The sequence below is a fragment of the Mizuhopecten yessoensis genome, unplaced genomic scaffold, assembly GCF_002113885.1.
Source record: "Mizuhopecten yessoensis strain PY_sf001 unplaced genomic scaffold, ASM211388v2 scaffold6163, whole genome shotgun sequence".
NCBI lineage: Eukaryota > Metazoa > Mollusca > Bivalvia > Pectinida > Pectinidae > Mizuhopecten > Mizuhopecten yessoensis.
This window is the reverse complement of record NW_018406412.1, coordinates 914725-928272: the sequence shown is the minus strand read 5'-3', so window position 1 is coordinate 928272 and position 13548 is coordinate 914725. Positions and strand designations below refer to the sequence as shown.

The following is a 13548-nucleotide window of genomic DNA, read 5'->3' as shown; positions in this document are numbered from 1 at the left end:
CGGACCAAGACTAAACACAAATAGTTACCGGACCAAGACTAAACACAAATAGTTACCGGACCAAGACTAAACACAAATAGTTACCGGACCAAGAATGAACACATATAGATAGTTACCGGACCAAGAATAAACACATGTAGTTACCAGACCAAGAATAAACACAAATAGTTCCCGGACCACGAATAAACACAAATAGTTACTAGACCAAGAATAAACACATGAGGTACCGGACTAAAAATAAACACAAATAGTTACCGGACGAGGAATAAACACAAATAGTTACCGGACCAAGAATGAACACATATAGATAGTTACCGGACCAAGAATAAACACACGTAGTTACCAGACCAAGAATAAACACAAATAGTTCCCGGACCACGAATAAACACAAATAGTTACTAGACCAAGAATAAACACATGAGTTGCCGGACTAAAAATAAACACAAATAGTTACCGGATCAAGAATAAACACAAATAGTTACCGGATTAAGAATAAACACAAATAGTTACCAGACCAAGAATACACACATATAGTTACCGGAGCAAGAATAAACACAAATTGTTACCGGACCAAGAATACACACATATAGTTAGCAGACCAAGAATAAACACGTATAGTTACCGGACCAAGAATGCACACATAAAGTTACCGGACCAAGAATAAACACAAATAGTTAACGGACCAAGAATAAACACAAATAGATACCGGACCAAGAATAAACACAAATAGATACCGGACCAAGAATAAACACAAATAGTTACTAGACAAAGAAAAAACCCATGAGTTACCGGACCAAGAATAAACACAAATTGTTACCGGACCAAGAATACACACATATAGTTACCGGAGCAAGAATAAACACAAATTGTTACCGGACCAAGAATACACACATATAGTTAGCAGACCAAGAATAAACACGTATAGTTACCGGTCCAAGAATACACACATAAAGTTACCGGACCAAGAATAAACACAAATAGTTCCCGGACCACGAATAAACACAAATAGTTACTAGACCAAGAATAAACACATGAGTTACCGGACTAAAAATAAACACAAATAGTTACCGGATCAAGAATGAACACATATAGCTAACAGACCAAGAATAAAAACAAATAGTTACTGGACCAAGAATAAACGCAAATAGTTACCGGACCAAGAATAAACACATGTAGTTACCAGACCAAGAATAAACACAAATAGTTCCCGGACCACGAATAAACACAAATAGTTACTAGACCAAGAATAAACACATGAGTTACCGGACCAAGAATAAACACAAATTGTTACCGGACCAAGAATACACACATATAGTTACCGGACCAAGAATAAACACACGTAGTTACCAGACCAAGAATAAACACAAATAGTTACAGGACCAAGAATAAACACAAATAGTTACAGGACCAAGAATAAACACAAATAGTTACAGGACCAAGAATACACACATATAGTTACCGGAGCAAGAATAAACACAAATTGTTACCGGACCAAGAATACACACATATAGTTAGCAGACCAAGAATAAACACGTATAGTTACCGGACCAAGAATGCACACATAAAGTTACCGGACCAAGAATAAACACAAATAGTTAACGGACCAAGAATAAACACAAATAGATACCGGAACAAGAATAAACACATATAGTTACCGGAACAAGAATGAACACATATAGTAACCGGACCAAGAATAAACACATATAGTTACCAGACCAAGAATAAACACGTATAGTTACCGGACCAAGAATACACACATAAAGTTACCGGACCAAGAATAAACACAAATAGTTACCGGAACAAGAATAAACACATATAGTTACCGGACCAAGAATGAACACATATAGTAACCGGACCAAGAATAAACACATATAGTTACCAGACCAAGAATAAACACGTATAGTTACCGGACCAAGAATACACACATAAAGTTACCGGACCAAGAATAAACACAAATAGTTACCGGACCAAGAATAAACACAAATAGTTACCGGACTAAGAATAAACACATATAGTTACTGGACCAAGAATAAACACCTATAGTTACGGGCCAAGAATAAACACATATAGTTACCGGACCAAGAATAAACACAAATAGTTACCGGACCAAGAATATACACAAATAGTTACCAGACCAAAATAAACAGATATAGTTACCGGACCAAGAATAAACACATACAGTTACCGGACCAAGAATAAACACATATAGTAACCGGACCAAGAATAAACACAAATAGTTACCGGACCAAGAATAAGCACATATAGTTACCGGACCAAGAATAAACACATATAGTTTCCAGACCAAGAATAAACACAAATAGTTACCGGACCAAGAATAAGCACATATAGTTACCGGACCAAGAATAAACACATATAGTTTCCAGACCAAGAATAAACACAAATAGTTACCGGACCAAGAATAAACACATGTAGTTACCGGACCAAGAATAAACACAAATAGTTACCGGCCCAAGAATAAACACATATAGTTACCGGACCAAGACTACACACATATAGTTACCGGACCAAGAATAAACACATATAGTTTCCAGACCAAGAATAAACACAAATAGTTACCGGACCAAGAATATACACAAATAGTTACCAGACCAAAATAAAAAGATATAGTTACCGGACCAAGAATAAACACATATAGTTACCGGGCCAAGAATACACACAGATAGTTACCGGACCAAGAATAAACACATATAGTTTCCAGACCAAGAATAAACACAAATAGTTACCGGACCAAGAATAAGCACATATAGTTACCGGACCAAGAATAAACACATATAGTTTCCAGACCAAGAATAAACACAAATAGTTACCGGACCAAGAATAAGCACATATAGTTACCGGACCAAGAATAAACACATATAGTTTCCAGACCAAGAATAAACACAAATAGTTACCGGACCAAGAATAAGCACATATAGTTACCGGACCAAGAATAAACACATATAGTTTCCAGACCAAGAATAAACACAAATAGTTACCGGACCAAGAATACACACATATAGTTACCAGACCAAGAATAAACACAAATAGTTTCCGGACCAAGAATATACAAAAATAGTTACCAGACCAAAAATAAACAGATATAGTTACCGGACCAAGAATAAACACATATAGTTACCGGACCAAGAATAAACAGATATAGTTACCGGACCAGCAGTTAACCCACATAGTTACCGGACCAGCAGTTAACACACATAGTTACCGGACCAGCAGTTAACCCACATAGTAAACGGACCAGCAGTTAACCCACATAGTTACCGCACCAGGAGTAAACCCTCATAGTTACCGGACCAGGAGTAAACCCTCATAGTAAACGGACCAGGAGTGAACCCACATAGATACCAGACCAGGAGTAACCCCACATAGTCAACGGACCAGGAGTAAACACACATAGTTACCGGACCAGGAGTAACCCCACACAGTTATCAGATAGAGGAGTAAACCCAACTGTGCATACATGAAAAGTACACTAAAAATATCTTGTGATTTGCTTGCATCAGGATAAAGCTCGTTAATATGGCACTACATTTATTTCTTCATGACCAATTTATAAATTAACTGAAACACCCTGTTTAATTGCGTACAAGTAGATATATTTGTAGGTGAATTGCTATCATTTTAAAATGGTATATAACTACTTTGTACCATCTTTTTAAATTGACATTATTTAATGCTTTTAATTTATTAATGCAAATTATGAAAACAATATTTGTACTGTTAAGACTGGGGCAAGGCAATTGAGAAGTAGACGTGGAGTGTTTTTTTGTTGTTGTTGTCTTTTTATGAACAACGTGAAACTTTCGTGTGATTTCATAACAACAGGCATAACAAAATGTAGTTCAATTTTTTAAAGTTTATTATAGCAGGTAGTATGTTATAATTGTCATTTGTTCTAAACAGATGATTGCACCTATAACATCAATGTCATACCGTTGAAAGTCTCTTGAAATTAGCACATTGATAATGATTTTAATTTGGTCTTCACGGCGGATGGACAACAAAAATACATCAGTGATATGGTCAACGTATAGCAATACGCACAGTGATGAGGTAGCTTATGTTATACAAAAATAAATTAAGTACATTCTCGCAATGGGCTAGGACATACAGAACGTACTTGTTACAACCATGGAAGTGAAAAACATTTTGTGTCGGCATCATGTGATGTCTTGGTGAAGATACGGACAATTGATTGGCCTATTACAAACTCTTCAATGGAACACAGTTAAAGCAGTGAACGAATGTGTCTGCTGTGGTATCATTGCACGTCACACCGGGTACATCGCAGTGGTTCTACGGTAACGGAATGACATCCTTAAGCACACCTCGATACTCCAGGGGCTACGCTCACTTTCGCTCTCTGCATCCGTGGAATATGTCATAGCACAATTTAACACATGCGACTAGCTATTTGATTGATGTTAGGAAACAAAAACTGACCAATCGCAAGGCTGATACATGTCCTTTGAAGATTACAGGGGAGCGAACTTTGACTTTAAAACAAATCCATTTTACCGTTACTCTGTCGCGAGATTATTTTTATGTAAATCATAGAATCGTCTTCTTGTCTCATCCACCAGCTCACTGAGCCTTCAATGGTGCTATGGCATATCCAAGAGGTGCAGAGAGCGAAAGTGAGCGTAGCCCTTGTATATCGAGGGGACGCTATGCAGGGAAGTCAATCAGTCCTCGATGTTTGTACCAATGGACTTGCCGACACTTACTATCGATACGTTATTCTCAATATATATGACATATTAGAACGATTGTACACAATGCAGATATGCTATAAGGGAATCACCAAGCTAAACAAGCGTGATATTTTCCAAAACGGATGATGTGGGAATTGAGATCAGTCTATTGATGAGTTCTAAATATTCTAAAAAGTCAGAAACAACGGGAGTTAATTCCGTCAAAATGACGCCACATTCAAAATACACACCTATTGGAAACAGGGGGAGATAATTCAGTCGGTAACACTAAAATTGATGACGTCACAGCAATACACACACATGATGAAGTGATGAGGAGGGAGGGCCGTAGGTTCATGGGGTTGCTAAGGCGCCATCTTGGATCCAATACTCTTTGTGGCTTTCTACATCGACTAACTTAATTCTAAAATAGGCGTTTCATTGCTTCGTATTCAAAGTGATTACATAACAAATGATACCGGAGTCGGTAGGAAAACCACAGCAAACTGATGCTCGCATTTCGCCATGCTTTCTAGTAGTTGTTCCTGCTTCGGCGCTGAAATATCAGTTTGGTTTGAGAAGCACCAACGGGTTGATTGCCATGGCCGATAATGTTTCCCTTTTTTCAAAAACACGTGTTTTAAGTTGTCCGCCTTTTTATTTGTGAAGGTTTTGAAATAGGAGCTCTTAGAGCGGCGCACAGTCGAGGTAAAACCCAGGTCAAAGCTTCAGGTATCGTGAAATCAGCACTGGTCAGATGGTTTATCATGACTGGGAGACCGCATTGTCTATCTATGATAACAGGAATGATTTTGCGATCTCGTCTACCTTTGAAAATGAAATTGTAACAATAGGTCAAATACGTTACATTTAGATTTTTATTTTGTTTGAATTATAATTACTGTAGCTGCTAAATAGTGTGAATTTAGCAGACCTCGGTGGTAGGGGGCTCCCCAACCCTTGGAAACCTAAATTTAGCTACAAGGTAGAACTAGAAAAGTTTATCGATATCATTTTTTATGTGCTTTAATGCGGTAAATGTAAAAGGATTTTTTTGATTTATTATATTTTATAATATGTAAGTACAATATCCAGAGAGCTAGTTAGGTAGGGGCTGTCCCAATCACCTGCTCTCTAGGCTGGAACCTGTGAAAGTTTGTTTTAATTTATTAATAAATTACGTGTTATAACTTTTCTTAACAAAATTATGACATTATGTCTATATTTTAACATTAAGAGGATTGATCCCTGCTATGTTATATGTTTTTTATACTGTGTAACTATATACTTGTACGATGTAATTTTGATATATGAAACTATAATGAACAACTTGACTTGACTTTACTTGAGTATAACGCAATTTCATTTCAAAAAAGTATATATATGTTATAAGGTCTGCTTTTACTCCAAAATTTTATTTGGTAAAAGCTTAAATGAATACGACGTAAATTTCCCATCATAAAGCATGAACTATATATTTTTATTCTTACAGTGCTTATTCCGTCTTTGCATATTGCAGAGTTATCTTTTCTTGGGAGCAGGTTTTGATTGTTACGTCACATGATTGTGAGAGTAACGTCATCAATTTTTGAGAAAACGACGTAATGTTCTCACACAAACCAATGACGTAACAAGCAATACCTGCTCCCAAGAGAAGATAACACTGCAATACGCAAAGACGGAATAAAAGATTGGTTACATGATTATGTATATATATACTTTCATAATTGGAAACATGTTAAAATTGTTACGGTTGAATGTTGTAACAAACGGTATAACATCCTTTTGACTTGTATTGGCACTAATTGGTTCGTTAGCTGAAATCGGACCCTTCTCCTTAGCTCTTTGAATACCGTTAAATATAATTTCGTCTGGATAGCATTGTTTTCTAACAAACATTTTCATCAGTGTTGAAATGATCAGTTTTTAGTTTTACCAATTTACCAAAATGAACACATCAGATACTATTGCAAGAGAGTTAAAAGAGAACATGTTTATCAAATTCTAAAACCGGTCTTGAACGCGGGAAATTTCGAGCACCTCTTATAAATTTTAAATTTACAAATTCCGTATGTTTAATATGTTAGGATGAACTAAGTATTGTGCTTTGAAATTCACTATGTTTTTAACTTTTACTATTGAACAATGTATTCATTTGAGCATTTGTAATATGCTCCGTTTCTTTTTCCATATATTTCATTGACGCATTAAATGCTAGATAATAATACGTCTTTTACCATATCACACCCAGTATCAACCCGAGACTGCAATATCAACCCAAGGGCCAAAGGCCCGAGGGCTGATATTAGTCGAGGGTTGATACTGGGTGTGATTTTGAAAAAATAATGTTTTATTCTGTTTATTACATACTTACTAATAAAAGCTACTATCTTATGATAAACATTTCTTTTGAAATATTGAAAAACAAAAAAAAATAATCCAAAAGGGGTGTGATACGGGTTTTGCGGGCTGATACGGGTTTTGGGATGTGATACTTTGAGGGCTGATATGGGTTAGAGCAATTGTGTCGTATCGCATATACAAAAAAAGTATTTATTAGTAAGTATGTAACAAAAGTACATTCATGTAATCTTTTTAAGACGTCGCAATTTCTAGACGTCCGCATTATGTGTACTTTGTTTATGACGTCATTATTTTTGACGTCTTAAGTATGCGTACTCCATTTATTATAACGTCACAAATAAATTTAAATACCCTGAAGAGACCCAAGATGGGCGAAAGCGCTAGCCAATTATACTAGTCTTCGTGTTTTGTTTTATTTATATATATGTAAAACATATATCGCATCGACAGTATAAAATGCAATAGCTGAAATTTTGTTCCAAACCCAGAAAAATCCCATTTTCTATCCATACATACATTTTCCCTTCATTCCGGCAAATATTTATTGAAAAATGGACTTACTTTAGGGGGAGAAACAGATCATATCTACAACTTATGAACCTTATAAATTTCAATTTCCAAAAAAAATAAAAAAATATTAAGGTATGGATAATTTTTAAAAGAAAAGAGTTAAAACCAAGAGGTCGGTCATTCACACCACAATCGACCATTTAACAATTTTTTTTTTTCAATCAACAAAAATATAGATTTTTTTTTTGAGTTTTCCAATGATGAAAATTCCTGTGCACAATATCGAACTTAATAGGTGTTATTTAAAATAGGATATTTTGTATTTGTTTTTCTTCTGTATAGTGAATATTCCAACAAACCTTTGAGAAATATTTGGACTTAAGATTCAACAAAACAAAATGTGAAAGGTGTTAAAAATGTTTTGAGTTCTAGATTTGTCCTTTTAAGAATCCCCGTACCACTGCCAATTAACAATTTCTGATAAGAAACCCGTACCTTGGGGGACCTCTATGATTGATAATAGGGAAGAAACAATATCAATGTAATCATCAACAGTGTTCTGAGTGTAAAAAGAAAGAAGAAAAATCAGTGAGGCTAGACCGGTATTTGAACCCTGGACTTCAGATTGATATACAATTGCTCTAACCGATTGGGATAGCTTTTCAATTGTGCTAGAGTAATAGTTAAACAAAAGTTAAAAGGAAGTTGCTGTATATAGGAAACTCCACAGTGCAGTGGTAGAGGGTTCCTCAATACAATGGCGACAAGATATATCCAATGGGTTTGTGTATAAAATTTAAAAAAAAAAAGAAAAACACCAAAAAAACAGTGTCTGTAGAAAATATTGCTTAATCATACTATTCCGCTAAGACTTGTTCTTTCCAGAGACAATATTCGTTTCCTTTAGGTACACAACTGTCACATTGGGCGATAAAAGCATAACACTTTTTTACATGATACAAAATAGTCTCACATGTTAAAGGTCGACTCTTTTCTCTCTTAGCATGACTATCACGTTGCTCATACAATGTGGTTATCGTATGTAATGGAAGAGCGTTGGTGGACTTGCGTGTCATGAAAACTCTTTTCATTAAATAGTCTTGTGTTAATATTTCCCCACCTCAGCATTTGCAGAAATACGGGCCCAATATATAGAACGCCAATGTGGGGTAACTCCATCCCACTTATGCGCACCTAGTGAACGGTTCGGAGACAAAAAAAATCTTTTAAATATTGACTATAGAGAATTCCATATATTAATCATTTGTGCTCGAAAGGGAGAGGAATTAATTTTAGCTCTAATCTTGTTTTCTAATCCCTCTATAACCACATGTTTAATAACCTTGCCTGATCAATATTATTTTATTTTTTATTTTATTTTTCGATTTGTTTGGTTAATTTGAACAGTATCTAAAAAAGATGTAACTGTTGTTGCTATGCGATGTCATTGGCGATATTTTCCTAAATGCCTGGTAAGTTGTGGGATAAAAAGGAAATAAAAAAGTAGCTAAGGAACCCGGAAACCGGACAAAAGTTCCTTATTATTTTTGTTTGTTATTGTTACACTCGTGTGAGGAGGGTTTATACGAGAGTGTAAAAAAAGTGAGGTAAAAAGAAGAAATTACAGTATGAGAGTGTGAAAAAGTGAAAGAGAAAAAATGAATAAGTGTTGATTTGTGAAGAAAGAAAATAGTATTGTGGGTCGTAGCTGGGGCAGCCCATCCCCAGACGACCCACAAATGATGTATACAAGCCTAGGTTATTAAATGTATATATATATATATATATATATATATATATATATAACAAAAAAACAAAAAACAAAAGTAAATAATTATTTAGGAACATGTATGTGGGATAGGACAATTCTACCCTCAGGTATAGAATTTGGGCTAAGAGCCTCGGCAAAACTTGCGGTTCTGACCCAATATTATACCCTTGGATATATAACCCTATGCCACATACCTTTATATTGATAACATCAAAGATTATCTTGCACATAAAATTAAGAAGTCGAAAAAGAACTCACAGTTTGGTATATCTAAGGCAACATTGACAGTGAAATCTGACATCTTGTCAACTGCATAGTCTTTCGACATCACGAGAAGTAGCCGGTTACATCTAGTAAAAAAAAAAAAAAAAACTCAAATAAATTTCGTGTCGATAAGATTATCATATTCTTCATAAAAAATAGCGACAGCATTACGTTTATTAAAAGCAAAGTACATGAGTAAATCAGATCCAAAAATTAAACGAGCAATATTCAAAATCAAGTAAAGATAATAATTTGTATATATGTATTTGCATTATCGGCTGATGGAATTAGAGAATAAATCGTTTTAAATGTTCAATATGAGAACTTTGTTTGTCGATAAAAGGAAAATGTTGAAACCTGTTAAATTTATTAAGTAATACTTATTGTTACCTAACTGTTAGAAAAAGTTAATTTATTGGTGCAGAATATTTCGTTTGTAAGAACACCGATAATAAATTCACAATGAGAACATACTTATGTTTTATAGTTTCTGATATAATGGAATTGTTGTCTTTGTCGATAAGGTTCTCGTCTGGTAGGAAAAGATGAAAGTTGAACGGTTCCTGTTCTAGGATGTTTGCCAACATTCGAACAAATTGTCTATCCCTGTCTGACGATCCGTGACTTACGTAGGCATCATAGTTGTGTTTAACTACAAACAAAACAAACAACACACAAATAACAATCAATTGTAATTGTCATAAACATAAACAAGCAAATTATATCGTTGTTCACACATGCAAATGATAACTAATTGTGAGTATCGTTATTATTTATATAAATTCGTAACAAACAATCACAAGTAGTTATCACAAGCTAATGATAAATAATTTGACGTATCATCATTTTCACAAAAACGATGGACAACCGTATTATCATTTTTATCATCAACAAACAGCAAACTATTGTATTTATCATTAATATAAGTATCAAATTATAAACAGTTATATCATTGCAAAAATAAACGAACAACTGTATGATTATTTTTATTAACAAACACCTGCATTTATAAATACTCTCTTAAGCAAATAATAAACATTTTTTGACATTTCTCTTAAGTTATTATCTAAATATCAATACCTCTTAAAATAGATAGCTTCAAATGGTAAAGCCGATGTTGTATCAGATGTATTTCTTGCTCTATACACTAAAGCAAGAAATTCATTCAAATTAATTGTTTAGTTCAAAAAAAAGTAGCTAAAAGATAATATAAAATCTCATTCACCTTCGCATCGTTTCCCATATTCCTTCGTAATCTTATTATCGGGCATTTTCACAAGATGTGCGCTTGGTATTGTATATCCTAGGGCAAGTTGAACAAACGTTATAATGTACAGGTAGACGCTAGCATTTAAATACACCGCAGTACTCTAAAAATCATCTATTTTTAACAGACCAGGAAAAGCCTTAATTATGTAGTGGATAGTGACCAATCACGGTATTGCAGCCTGCTAGTGGGTAGCAGACGACAGCGGCTCGTCCAGTGGTACGTAACCTGAATAAGCGACACATGGTGTGCGGAGTTAATTTTGTATAACATTACAGTCACAGGGTAGGATATGTGTGATTGATCACGTCAACAAAGAACATAACCGCTCAGTGGGCAAAACGCGGAAGTTTCTGTATTTATACTGATAGTTTTCAGAAGGGAATTTCAATGTATATACCTGTTCCAATTTATATATCATTATAGGCCTGGACTCAATGTCTCATGTTTGAAGGTGAGGCGGTATGGTGCAAAAGGAGCTGCGGGTATTTCTAGGCTAGGCGATTAGGTGATGTAGGTTGTGAGCTCGGGGCTCGGACAGGACACGAGTCATACAATTGTCTTCCTTCTTCCTTTGTTTTTATGTGCCATTTATTCAATTAATAAACACCATGTATCATAAACACTAGTGTTTGCTACCTGTCGTAATATATATTATATGTATCAAATGATTAGCCTTCGGTTACAGGCTAACCGAGGGGATATGCGATTGCAGCAGCATATTTCAGAAAAGATTACTGTTTTTTATTGTTTAAATATTTTACGTAGTAGATTTGTTTCACAGTGTCTTTGTTATATGTTGTGTTATGTAAGTGTTTATGTTTCTGTCTTAAAAATGGGCGAGTCGCCCTGAACATTTGACAAATTCCTTTGTCCGCTCTATCGTTATTGCTTCTTTTCCCATGTATATATTGATATGTATCAATGATTCATTCTGTATATCATACATTCTTAACAATAGATGCCTGATCGATGTTTTAAATGTGTATTTAAATGACATTATATCTCTGACATACAGGCAACCTATTGTAACAGACATATTCAGTCTTTTTTTCGTTTATCGATGATATCTAGTAGTATTACCAACAGAATCGTAAATATATGAAAATGTACTAGGCGAAAATATAATATAACGATGATATCAAATAATATTATGATAAAATCGAATAATATAATGATAAAATAAAATCATATATTTATGCAATCATATAATATAATGAAAATATCGATTCATATAGTATTTTTATGCCATATGTGACAGCTATGGCGTTCCATACGAAAACCTAGCTAACATACATACATGTATTGATGATAGTGATTTGAATTAAAGATTATGTATATAACTTCCTGGATTTAGACTGTGCTACAAAATGAAAATTTGCTTCATCATAATGTACTAGTGACCTTACAAGTAGTAAATTATAAAATGTGATCTAATTGAAAGCGAAAGTAGGGTGTTACGTGTTATTGACAAGTGAAACTACTCAAAATACATTATCTATTTATGTTTTTGCCAGGCGCGTAACTGTCATGTACGAAAATAGTGTCATGCACATCAAAGATCCTCAAATGGACTATTTCATTTATATTTATTGTGTGTGGTCTGAAAAAGTGATTAATGTTTGTACGGTTTGAAAAATAATTAACTTTTGATGGTTTTGTCCATTATCATAAAGAAATAAGGAGGGAAAACTTAATTTTTAGTAATTTTTATCACTCAAATATTGCTCCTAAAAGCAATCAGATAGCCTCCCCCATGTTTGCCAGGATAAATATCAAGTAAGTAGGTATAGTAAGGTGAGTGGCTTTTTGTTATGGTAATGCTCAGGTGTGTCATCAAAGTGTCACTGATATATGCAAATCAGAAAACAAAACCGTTATTCGAACTCGAAATCGGTAAATCTAGGTCAAAATATGATGAAAGAAAAGTACAAGAAAAAGAAGACCAGGTATTCCGGAAGGGTACTACCACCCACTATGTATTTCTATGTCAAATCCAAGTGTTGTCTGATTCTCGACCTCATAGCGAGAACTAAGGTAGCTATCGAGCCACTTTTCCAAGGCGTTAACATGTAATGTACTATTAGCTCACACTTATAAGGTTTATTCGCCAATAAGCCTCGTTTTGGTTTCGCATACCGGCAATACTCTCTATTGTTCTTATTGTCAATCCGGTGTTACACCCATTAACAAAATAGCCTAGTGGCCTACTTATAAAATAGATATTTTGTCAAAATTATGTCGAAAAATGCAGTTCTATGTCAACATGAGTGATGCATTATATTGATCTCATACGATCTGAAAATATGTCGACGTAATTGTAGAATTACGTCGACATACGTAACTCCTAAGTCGATGACAGAACTATTCCACCATAATAAAACAAAAGGTCAACAGTAATTTAGACCAAGTTAGATCACTGCCGAGTCCTACAAGGACGAAACAGTTGTATGATGCAGTGCTATTCATTTTTGGCAAACTGTATCTATTACCAACTGTTAAAGGTGCCCTCACCTGAGCGGGTGTAGTACGTTCTTCCTAAATAAGATCTATTTTGTTTCTTTATCCTCTTTCGATTAAATGTTTGATCGTAAATGTATTTTTAAAAGGCTCTAAATTTACGACAAGGTAGTTTGTCTAAGGGCCATTTCACTCATATTATT

At 34.6% G+C, this 13548-nt stretch overlaps 1 protein-coding gene across 1 annotated transcript; it reads right to left on the bottom strand.

Annotated features, from left to right (window-relative positions):
• Positions 1 to 4421: 4421 nt before the first annotated feature.
• LOC110451662 (myeloid differentiation primary response protein MyD88-like) lies at positions 4422 to 11001 on the bottom strand. Its single transcript, XM_021499802.1, has 4 exons — positions 10844 to 11001; positions 10093 to 10270; positions 9613 to 9704; positions 4422 to 5537 (listed from the first exon to the last, which is right to left on the bottom strand). The coding sequence occupies exons 1-4, from the start codon at positions 10887 to 10889 to the stop codon at positions 5350 to 5352; spliced, it is 504 nt and encodes a 167-aa protein (XP_021355477.1). The 5' UTR covers positions 10890 to 11001; the 3' UTR covers positions 4422 to 5349.
• Positions 11002 to 13548: the final 2547 nt, after the last annotated feature.